At 45.6% G+C, this 11,752-nt stretch overlaps 1 protein-coding gene and 1 long non-coding RNA gene across 51 annotated transcripts in view; one reads left to right on the plus strand and one right to left on the minus strand.

Annotated features, from left to right (window-relative positions):
* The window catches only part of SCRIB (scribble planar cell polarity protein), an 86,331-nt gene extending 78,782 nt beyond the window's left edge, over positions 1–7,549 (plus strand). For 47 of the 50 annotated variants that reach the window (XM_085531515.1, XM_085531516.1, XM_085531521.1 and 44 more), the window contains 2 exons: positions 2,446–2,497; positions 5,243–7,549. In XM_085531515.1, coding sequence (XP_085387641.1) covers positions 2,446–2,497; positions 5,243–5,403 — 213 coding nt within the window. In that variant the 3' untranslated portion in view covers positions 5,404–7,549. Of the gene's footprint in view, positions 1–2,445; positions 2,498–2,607; positions 2,643–5,242 lie in introns of all 50 variants that reach the window. The other 3 variants (XM_085531567.1, XM_085531568.1, XM_085531522.1) reach the window with 2 other exon arrangements.
* On the minus strand, positions 7,515–8,334 carry LOC146752618 (uncharacterized). Its single transcript, XR_014940510.1, has 2 exons — positions 8,203–8,334; positions 7,515–8,099 (listed from the first exon to the last, which is right to left on the minus strand). It is a non-coding gene; the product is annotated as an uncharacterized LOC146752618 (long non-coding RNA).
* Positions 8,335–11,752: the final 3,418 nt, after the last annotated feature.

Consider the following 11,752-nt stretch of genomic DNA (forward strand, 5'->3'; position numbering starts at 1 on the left):
ACTGATCCTGAAATGTTTTTGAGTGAAATATGAGAGCTAAAAGGGAAGGAGAAGCTGTAGGAAAGGCTGCCAACAGACTGCAAATGGGAGCTAATGTTGACTTCAGGCTGGAATTATCTGGCAGCCTCCCCCAGAAGCAGCTGAGCTGAGTTGTCTTAGTTTTAGCTCTGCTGTAGATGTTACCATCATCATGAAGTAATCGTATTTTGGGCATAAGTGCATTAACAAAGTTCTCGTGGGAGGAGAAAACCTCATTTAAGCTGCTCTGTCATTTCAGTGACGTTCCCTGTGATTTCTGTGCTGCCTGTTTTGTATTTGTCTGAGTGGGTCATTACCTGATTGCGTTTGTGACAAGTGGTTTGAGCAGATGATGTGTGGCTCTTAGTATTTTTTTAAGCTTTCTGTGAAGCTCACTCAGCAGATACCAGCAGTTATTCGTTGTGTGCATGGAGAGCCAGCAAATACTGACATGCTGGACTATAACCTGCTGTCACAAACCTCTCAGGTCTAAAAGGTGTCCTCCCAAATTGGTTGTTTCTTGCACAAAATAGGCAAATCTGATGTGTGAGGAGGGCTTCTTGCACTTCTCATAGCTGTGCATAGAGCCTTCATCTTTTATCCTACAAGAAAAATGGAGTTCCTGCTTGCTGTTCTTGATCTGAACAAGGTGACTCTCCAAAAGAAAGATTTGAATCAATAGTGGCCAGAGTTTTTGTAAGAGTTTGACATTATTAAAATGAATACTGAGCTCTTGTGAAACATTTGTATAGTTCTGAAGTGCTAGGCTTGGTTTGTATAGTTCTGAAGTGCTAAGCTCAGGTAAGTATTGAGTGCAAATGGAGAATAGTAGATGAACAGTAAGGTTTTTTTTAAAGCTTGTCAACAGTAAAAGGAAGATTAGGGAAAATGTGGGTCCCCTACTAAATGAGGTGGTACCAAGGGACACTGAGCAGACCAGAGATTCTGAACGCCTACTTTGCTTCAGTCTGTAACGCCAAGTCTGGCCTTTAGGAATCCCAGACCCTGGAGGTAAGAGGGAGAGTGTGGGGAAAGGAAGACTTTTTTGATTGAGGTGGATCTGGTCAGAGAGCCAAAATCAACACACACACATCACAGGCCCCAGTGGGATGCACCCACGTGTGCTGAGAGGACTGGCAGAGATGATTGCTGAACATGACTCCTCTGTCATCTTTGAAAGGTCCTGGCAAGTGGGAGGGGTGCCTAAAGACTGGAAGATGGCCAGTGTCCCTCCAGTCTTTGGAAGGGGCAAGAAGGAGGATCTGGGGAACTGTGAGCTTGTCACCTCTGTCCCTGGAAAGGTGATGGAACAGCTTGTTCTGGATGCCACGTCCAAGCAATTGGAAGAGAAGGTTATCAAATGTAGTCAATATGGATTTACCAAGGGGAAATCGTGCTGTACCAACCTTCTGTGATGCCATCACTGGCTGGGTAGATGGGAGGAGAGCAGTGGATGTGCTACCATTCAGCAAGACCTCGACAGACTGGAGAGTTGGGCAGGGATGAACCTGATGAGGTTTAACAAGAGCAAGTGTAGAGTCTTGCACCTGGGAAGGAATAACCTCAAGTATCAATTGAGGATGGATCAGTTGAGGTTCCTCGCCCTCTGCTCTGCCCTGGTGAGGCCACACTTAGAAAACTGTCCAGTTCTGGGCTCCCCAGTCCCAAAAAGACACAGATCTCCCAGAAGGAGTCCAGCCAAGGGCCACAAAGATGATGAAGGGCCTGGAGCATCTCCCAAATGAGGAAAGGCTGAGTAACCTGGGTCTGTTCAGCCTGGGGAAAAGAAAACTGAGTGGGGATCTGATCAGTATTTATAAATTTCTAAAGGGAGGTGGGAGGCAGGTGGTTGAGGCCAGACCCTTTCAGTGATCTGTAGCAATAGGACAAGGAGTAACGGCCTAAAACTTGAACACAGGAAGTTCTGTACTAGCACACGAAAGAACTTCTTTATGGTAGGGGTGGCAGAGCATTGGAACAGGCTGCCCAGAGAAGTTGTGGAGTCTCCACAAATAAAGAAAAAAAAACACCCACTGATTTTGCCTAAGAAGCCTGAGAGCGGTGCAGGCGCAGAGCTGGGATCCAGGACCCTCAAGGAAATATCACTGTCCCGTGTCATCAGTCCCTTCCCGTGTTTCTGCTCCTTTTTAACAGCCTTCATGCTTTTTGCCTTTCCTGTCACTTAGTGTTCCCTCCTCACTCCCCAGGCAAAGTCATAGGAGGGCTGTGGTGGGCAGACATCTCACGGTTCAGACAATGGGCTGCTTGATTGCAGCAGCAAACTTGAATGTGAGGGCCACGCTGTGGCTGCTGGACCACCAGAGCCTTTGAGGCAAAAGCTTTTCTTGTAGTGCATTGTAGGCTTGGGGGGGAAATTACCTGTCACTGCTGTTACAGAGGTGAAAGCTCATTTCTTCTTCTTTCCAGTCGCCTGATGCAGCTGATGACCTCAGATATGTTGAGGACAGAAATAACGCAGGTAAGCCAATGGCCAAAGGAGACTCCTCTGTACTGCTTACATCCCATCCGTGCTTCTAGAGTTTTCGTCTCGGCCTGATTGTGGAGTCCTTTTTTTTTTGTCCATTCTAGAATGAAACCTTGAGATTCGCCACATTCAGTTTTGGGTAGGATATTCGCATTGTGCTTTCTAATGGCTAATTTGCTGAGAACCGTTTGTTACAAGCATGCCTAACCTTGCGTTGTGCTCTTGAGTGAAGAGTGGTGGTAGAATGTGGGTGGGAAGGCCTGGTGTCCGGCAGCTGCTGTGAAGGGGATGGCATCCATCATTAGGGGCTGCTTTAGGGACTGCTCTGTGCCCTTCTGCTAGTAGGCAGTGCAGGTGGTCGTCCTGCTTTAGCACTGGAGGGCATTTGGATGGAGCTGGGTGAGGTGACTCACCCAGTCTAAGCCTGTGGAGCTCTGTACTCAGTAAGCACTCCATTGAAGTTTTGACTTCTGTATCTCTTCCTACTGTGCTGGCTGCAGGATGTCTTTGTGTTCCCAGCCACAAGAGACAGCTCAGACCATCTCCTGCTTCATTCCAGGTGCTGTAGTGGAGCACAGCAGGGCGTTCCTTCTCCTTAATAGTGCCTTTCTCTCATTCAGCAGTTGATGTTGGCTGTCTTCTGCCTACTCTGCAGCTGTTTGTTTTTCTTCTATTTTACACAGCTCAGTTGTCAGTTTTATCTTGGCAAATCACTCTTAGCAAAGGCTCCACTCCAGGTGGCCGATCCATACACAGGACATTGGCAAAGGGGATTCTGCTGCAGAGATGCTCAACAAAAACGTACTTTCTGGGAGTAGCTTCTGTTCCTCATGCTGCAGTGTGAGCCTCCAAAATGAAAATCGGGGGTTTTCATTCGAGGTGATCCATTCTAAGCTCGATTCTTCTCCCATCTGTGCTGATATCTGACAGTAAAAAGTGAAATGACATTTCTAGGAGGTGCGTTCATGTTTTCAGAAAGCTCCTCCTAATGACAACAGAATTAACTCAGAGCTGCAAATTTCCTATACTGAACCTGAACTTCAAGCAAAAGCAACAAAGCAGAGGCACAATGTCAGCACAAGGCTTGGGATGGTCTGACACTGAGCTGCTTGGTGTGCTTAAGGAAGAGCATAAAAGAAAGGAGCATAAAGTCATTCTTTCCAGAACACTGCTCCAAACTGCAGCCTGTGTTTGGTTTTGTATTCCATAAACCAGAGGCTTTAATTTCAGAGTTGTTCACTTCTTGAATCCGTATACACATCTGCAGTAACTTCCACCTCCCACGTTATTTATTGCCCAGCCATCTCTGTCAGCTCCTAATGCCCTTAGAGTGGAGTTCCATTTGGCTGCCCCAGTGCACAATGTGGGGTGATCTATAGTGTTGCTCTATGAAGTCATCATCACTTCTTTCTCGTTAGTTACAGAACACAGAGCCGGCTACAAACAGCTGCTGCATGTTGTGAGGGCAGGTCATTTTGTCCTGTGATTTTTCTCTGCTTTAACTACTTACTTACACACTAAAGGATGTGTCTTCTTATCCCACAGCAGTTTATTTTCATTAAGAGCTTTGGCTGAGAACAGTTTACAGGTTTTTAGCAGAATGCAGTATGCTGTGTTGAGATCATATTTATTTGCATGTTTGATGGCTCCTTTGGCAAATTCCACCAGGTCTAAGAGCAGTGACCTCCCTCTGGCCACACTGAGTCCTGTGCCCAGCTTGAACATCTCTCTGCAAATCTGCCAGTGCCTTTGTTTTATTCCAGTTTTATTTGAAAGTGAGCCCCTTGGCTGTCAGTCCCAGCACCCTTCCAAGACGTCACATTGCTTGCCTGTGTTCTCTTGGCTCCAAGTCCTTTTCAAACAGCAGGTTGATGCTACGTAGTAGTTCAGAAAGGGTTCTGGATCATAACCAATGCTCCTACCTGGTGACTGTAAGGAAGGGGACATTGCTATGAGCATGGCTGTAGGGCAGGGGGTGGGTCGTTAAGTACAGCTCAGCACCTCTGACTGCCCACCTCTGGCCTGATAGATTTCTGTATTTGAGGTTCTTTACTCAATTTAGAGACTTCAGAGGGGCTTCTCAGGAACTAAAAGGAAAAATTCTGTGGCTTCATGAAGCTTTTTCCTTTTTACACAAATACTTCGTGGAAGTTGTTCAAGCCACATTTTCAGAAAGGATGGATTTTCTGGGGTATGTAAAAGCTCAATGCACTGCAGGTGCAAAACTCATCCTGAAAAGCCTCAGACCACGTTAACTGAGGGTCAGCTCTGCTACGGCGGCTGTTGTGGTGAGGCTCTTTGGCGCAGGAACCAAAACGCAGTCTATGGAAAGGACTTTAGTCATCCAACTTCAGCATTAAGCAAAACCAGAACGCTCGCCTCTCTCAGTACCATACCGATACTCGCACTGCTCTTCAGCATTCAGCACTCTGCTGGAACTACTGCAGTGCTTCGAGCACGAGCATGTCCCACTGTCCCTTCTGGGAACTGATTTTTCATAAAGTTTGGCATTTCTGTGCCATTTTTGGTGAATCCTGGGTGCTGGGGGAAGGTGCCTGCTGAGCAGTGCCACTTCCTTCCCAGAAAATAATAGCGCTTCAGGTACAGATCACCTAGAAGTTCTGGGCATGGCATTACTGTAATTTACATCTCAGCACATGGTGCCATCATTAACTGTACCAGTCGTACGCTTAAACCTAGCACCTCCTCTTAAACCTGTTGCTTCTGTTATCTACACAGTTCCTCAGGAGCAAGATGGACAGCCAGAGGAGGAGGAGATGCTACTAACACGTGATTCATCAACACCAACTGCATCTGCACTTGAAGAGATGGCTCTGTACAGCAGCAAACGCAAACTCCGACACAGCCGGCGCAGCCTGGAGACCGCAGTCCCGACGTAGGCGATCCGAAGCTCCTGGGCTTTGGGATGGCCCAACATGGGGCTCCTGAACTTCCCGTGCTCCAGGAGTAGCACCAGACTGCCCATAGCGCTGCCTCCTGGGCTCCGGATGGAACTGAGCACCCACCCCAGGAGTGTTGTGGTCAACCGACTTCCTTAAGGCTGTGAACCGCCCTACTTTTCTCACCCAGTGGCGCACTGGGGCACGTCCTAACCCCAAATGGGATGGCACGGGACTGATGGATGGCTAACCTAGAGGAAGCGTGGGTAGGACAGAAGGCAGCTGCAGTTTGTTAGCCTGTAAATAGTGTGGGGGGAGGGGGGTGGTAGGACAAGGAGAACATAGAGTGTGAGTGTGTTGGGCTCCAGCTGTTATTTCCTCAACTTGGATCTTTTGTTTAATGGTTAATACGAGAGCTTCTACTCTGGTCTGAATGAGAAGGAAGTTCCAGCCTTCACTCCTATTTAATTTCCAGTCTTTTGCCAAGAAGCATCTTCTTCCACCTCCCACACTGTGTCACCTCACTTTCTTTTGGGAGTGTGTGGAAGCTTGGAGGCAAAAAAAAAGAAAAAAAAAGAACAAAAAAAAAGAAATTTTAGTGAAGTGCCTCCCTCTGACACTGACACCTGTGTGCTCAAAGAAGACTGAATGAGCCGGAGCCTGTGCCAGCTCCAGGAAGCATCAGCTCCATTCCGTTGCCTCTGTGAGCGCAGCATCTGTCCCATGCAGGGAACTGCTCCTACCTGCAGTGTTTGACTGTCCTGGGAGACAGGTATCTACCCCGGGCACACATCTTTGTGTGCACATAGTGTGAACCACTGGGTGTCAGACAGGAATGGGTATTTTTCGGCTCTCCGCATCGCATGGGGGTGAATGGGGGCAGGAATGAGAAAGGAGTTGAAAAGCTGTAGGAGTGATAGCAATGTGAGTGTATGGCAGCAATAGCAAGCAGAATAGCGAGGGCTTAGGATACGGTGGCAGAGGTGGGAGGTGTAAACAGCAAATAAGGTAGGGGGTTAGGATTCAGGTAATGGGGAAGGGTAGGAAGTGGCGTTGCTGGGGTCAGGTTAGGACTAATGGGGTCTTACAGGTAGGATGCTGGTGGGTGAGTCCCGCTGGCTGTGAGATGATAGGTGATGTTGTGAGGGTGCCTATGGGGTCTGAAGGAGTGACTGCCTGCCAGACAGGGAGCACAGTGGGGTGGAATGGATCTGGGAACAACCTGCAATAAGCACATGGTGCTGCTCTCTGCCAGCGTGTTGACTTCAGGCCCCTGTCTGCATAGGACGGGGCAAACACGTGCTTGTCCGAGCAAGAGGAAAAAAGAAAAAATGAAAAAAGGATGGGGGTGTGATTCCTGGCTGCCACACATGGAACAGTGGCTGTGAGCAGTTTGCATCCAGTGTGCTCTACAGACGTGGAGGAGGCTGGTGCTGCTCACAGCTGATCAGTCTCTGCTGCTCTACTGCCCACTACTGAACTAAAACATCCCTGTTCCTTTTTTCTTTTTCTTTTTTTTTTTTTAATGGATTTTGTTTGGTTTGGGTTTTCTTTTGTTAAAGCCTCCAATACAGAGAAAGGCATCAGAGTTCAGCAGTCATTGATCTGTCCATCCAGATCCATTGGTGCTCTCTGCTGAACTCCAGCAGTAAGGCCAGGGCTGAACCTCACCTGGGACGTGGCCTGGGAGCAGCAGCCACTTCTGCTCATGCATTTGCTGACTGACTGGATGCATTTTTTTTATGGTTGAGAATCTCCCTTCATGCCAAACTCATTTGAACTGACTCCACGTGGTTTAATTGGACAGGGCTCCGAAGGGGGAACTCGGATATCTCAAGCTGCCGCTACGGCTGCTTCCATCATCAGCAATTGGAGCTTTTCCTTTTTGAAACCTAATTTTAGCATATGCTTTTTAACAAGAGCAGTTTTGGAAACAATCTTGGATTTGTTTTGGTGACTAACGTGATTCTTTCTCCTTTCCCTTTTTGGTACCCGCTGCCAGGCTCTGGGTTCTCTCCCCTTCTCTCCTGAGAGACTCTGAGGGAAAATTAATTAGCGCATCAAGACTGTAACTAGTGACATTTGTACAACCAAAGAAATCTATTTTGTGGTTCAAGGATAATAAAGTTTACTTTACGTTTTAGAACCTCGAGTTGTTCCATTTGCCCCATGCGAAGTCTGCAGTTTCTAAACTTTGGTTCTCGTTATTAACAAACCCATAATCCCGCAAACACACTGGTCATTTTCCTTCCTCTGTGTGCTGAATGAAGTCTGAGATGGGAGCTGCTGGTGTAATAGGAACCAACAGGGAAGCAAACATCTGTGAAACCCCTACAAGGTACAGCATGGAATATCGGGGCAGATTCATCCAATATGTGACGTGGCCAATGGCCCAAATGGTGTGGCTCAGTACCAGAGCATGGGTAACAATCAGGAAGAGTCGGAAGCCACCATGCAGCAAAAGAGCTACAAAGTAGTTTCTATCACTGAAAATCAATGGGACAAACCACAGGACAGGGTGCTACAAGCGATGGCTGTAAGCTTCAGAGGGAATGGGAAGTCAGGATGGGGAGGAGAGGCCGTTCTGTCTCACCAGCTGCACCACTTGGTTTGCTGTAAGCCGCAATCACGCTGAAGGTCACTCCATCCCACTGTGTCACTGATGAAGGTGTTGAGGATGCCCAGATACACAAACCCTACAAAGAAGGAATTTGAGAATAGGTTTCAAGATTTCTGATTTATTGTTTATTATTATTATTATATTTTCAACTCCATTTTCAGCCAACAAAAATACATTACCTGCAAACTTCCAAACAGAACACAGAGTTGCAACCAGACATTCAGCTCAAATTAAAGCCTGATCATGTCTCTATACCATATTCTTAGGAGATGCCGTTCCCTGGGCTGCCAGCCCCTAAATGAGGGTGAGGAGGGGTGGATCCAGGTTCCAGGTGCGTTGCTTGCAGCTGAGCTCCCTGGGTGAGCTGTGCCTTCCCATCTGTGCTCAACCACTGGTTCAGGCTGTGACCTGGTAATTCCACCCCACAATGTAACAGGCCCCAGAAAATCCTTCTGCCCCATAGGGACATGGTGTCACAGAGATGCAGCTCTATCTGACAAGAGCAACAAAACATCCCTCACTTACCTTTAAAGAGCCAATTTCTTCTTTCTGCAGGCCTTCCCCCAATCCAGCCCCCTCCAAACTCATTCTTCTTTAATTCTCATTCCTCTTTTCTCTGCTTTTCTATTTAGACTGCATGGTAACCAGAGCACAGACTGCATCTTCTGCAAGATAGATAATAAAAGCATCATTTCAAATCAATCTGTTTGCACTTGGAACTGAAAACAGTCAATAAGTGTCTGTTTAATTTGCGTCAGCATATACAATCATAGAATCATAGAATGACCCAGGTTGGAAAAGACCTTGAAGATCATCAAGTCCAACTGCAGCCTAACCAGAACCCTATAACCATAGTACCCTATAACCATAGTACCCTGTAACCATAGTACCCTATAACCATAGTACCCTATAACCAGGACCCTAACTCTAACAACCCTCCGCTAAATCATATCCCTGAGCACCACATCCAAACGGCTCCTAAACACACCCAGGGATGGCGATTCAACCACCTCCCTGTTCAGCCTATTCCAGTCCCTAACAACCCTTTCTGTAAAGAAGTTCTTCCTAATATCCAACCTGAACTTGCCCTGGTGCAACTTGAGGCCATTTCCCCTCGTCCTGTCACTTGTCACTAGTTAAGATGTGTCACCAGTGACAAGTGACATCTTAACTGAGATGGCACCAGCATAACAGCATGTTGCTGCAATGCTGCTGCATGGTAGAGCCTCTTAGACAGCCACGGTGGCTTGATGCAGGAACATGTAATGCACAGGGTTCACACATACTGAAACTGTCACACATGATTATTCCTTTTGTTCACCTCTTCTCCAGTGACGCATATCAGAACTGCTGGGATGGTGCCTGACGGGTTATTTCGGTCTGTCCCAGAGCTGCCTCCTCTCTGTATGAGTTCACTCAACAGGATTCAGTTCCCAACACCCTCAGTCACAAATCAGCCACATCCTCGGCAGAGTGAGGTCACTGCATGGGATTCGTTCCTTGCCCCAGTAACACACACTTTGCTTAGGCACACACACACTAAAACACCAAAACAGGTTGTTTTTTTCCTGAAGGATTTTTCATGCTGTTTTTATATATAATGACAGTCTTCCTACAGGACTTGGAAAGTGAAAGCTAAAAGAATGTCAGGCTGACCTCTACCGACAGAACTGAGCTGCCACCAGTCATTCAATGCAGAAATTCTCAGAGGATGACAATGCAGAAGTGGGTTCAAAAGACAGGATTTGTTAGGAAACTGGAGCAAAACCTGCGAGGCTTTGCTTGAGTCTGCTGCTCTGATTCAGCAATTCCTCACTTTTAACTTTCTAATGATGCTAAATTAGGAACTAAAGCAATAAACAAAGAGAAACAGAACTGAAAGAAGGGGGGAAATGGGAGGTTTGCAACTCAACATGATGGAAAAACATTTCCATTTTTATACCTTGAATGGGGAATATCCGCACCAGGAACAAAAGAGGTCTGAACTTATCCATCCTAATTGGGACGGGAGGCCTCAAGTGCACGAAATACTGCTGAGCTCTTTAAATTTATCAGGTTTATATTAATATATATCGATTTATCTAAAAATATTTATTGATTTACCTAAAAAACATTAATATATATTGATTTATCTAAAAAACATTAATATATATTGATTTATCTATTGATTTATCTTAAAACATCTAAAAAAGATTTATCTTTAAATTTATCAGGTTATATATTAATATATATTGATTTATCTAAAAAACATTAATATATATTGATTTATCTATTGATTGATTTATCTAAAAACACGGTAGGACTTTATTTACCAACCTCGGTAATTTCTAATATCCAAATTCCAATTGTAGTGATTTAGCATAAATTAAGTGAAGGAATAAATAAGAATCCACAGCAGTGCCATTTGTTTGGATGAGGAACTACGAGAGATGGTTTAGTGGCTTGTGGTAGCAATGGTAATGGGAGGATGGTTAGACTAGATGATCCTGTAGGTCCTTTACAACCTTGTGATATTCAGTGATTCTATGATAAGGATCCATAGGGTGCAATAAGGATCCATATGGTGCAATAAGGATCCATAAGCTGCACTAAGGATGCATAGGTTCCCTTAAGGCATCTTGTTGATCCACAGGTCACCTTAGGGTGCCATAAGTATCCAGAGGGTGCCATAGGGATCCATAGGATGACCTGAGAATCCATAGGGTGAGACTGGGATCCATTAAGTGCCATAAGGACCCATAGGGATGCCATGAGGATGCACAGGGCACCATAGGGACCCATAGAATCATAGAACTCCAGAATGGCCTGGGTTGTAAAGGCCCACAATGCTCATCCAGTTCCAACTCCCTGCTGTGTGCAGGGTCACCAACCAGCAGCCCAGGCTGCCCAGAGCCACATCCAGCCTGGCTTCTTTCCTTTCTGTCCAGCTGTGCCAATAAACTGCTTTGCAGAGTCACTGTATGGACTGGATCAGGAAACAATTACAAATATTAAGGCACCTGAAATGAAAATGTTCTTCATCAAGACTGAAGGTGCAAAGCAGGTAGGTGGGTGTAAATGTCTGGAAGAAATAATTCAGTTAAAACCAGGATGCAATGCAGGACACAATAACACTGAGCATTTTATTGAGCAGCACCCAAGGAAATGCAGTGAGTTTCTTTTTGTGAGCAGCTGGATAAAAACACGCTGCATGCAGTTAGATGTGGGGGGGAAATAGAATCTACTAATTTTGCAGTAATTTACTCTGATTTTTATTGACACAAATGGTGAGATGGAAACATGGATCTCAACCAAGGAGACCAGTAGATGTGTACACCAGAGATAACTGGAGAAAAAACATTACACCTGAAATGAGGTTTGCTCATTTCTGACTCCTTGGTTGATCCCACAGCAGCATCGTGTCATTAACTGAGATTATCAGCATTCTGGGGCAGCAAACGTTTCCTTCCTATTGGCTCTTTGTTCAAAGGCAGTTATAGCATAGAAGGGCCCTGGTGGAGACATTAGTGACAAATAGTAATTATCCAGATGTATTACAAAGTGAAGCCAGTGTGACAATATATACATTATAATTAGTAAAGCAAACAATTGTATTATTGAACACATTCATTGAGGTTTCCCTTAAAATAACTACTATTATCTTGGAAATAATAAGGAAAAACAAACACAGTCAACTTGCAGAATAAAAAATGTATTACTTGAAAAAACATGTTATTTCTAAACTTATTA

Source organism: Coturnix japonica, unplaced genomic scaffold, assembly GCF_054131305.1.
Source record: "Coturnix japonica strain WE unplaced genomic scaffold, WE-NBRP24 Scf043, whole genome shotgun sequence".
NCBI lineage: Eukaryota > Metazoa > Chordata > Aves > Galliformes > Phasianidae > Coturnix > Coturnix japonica.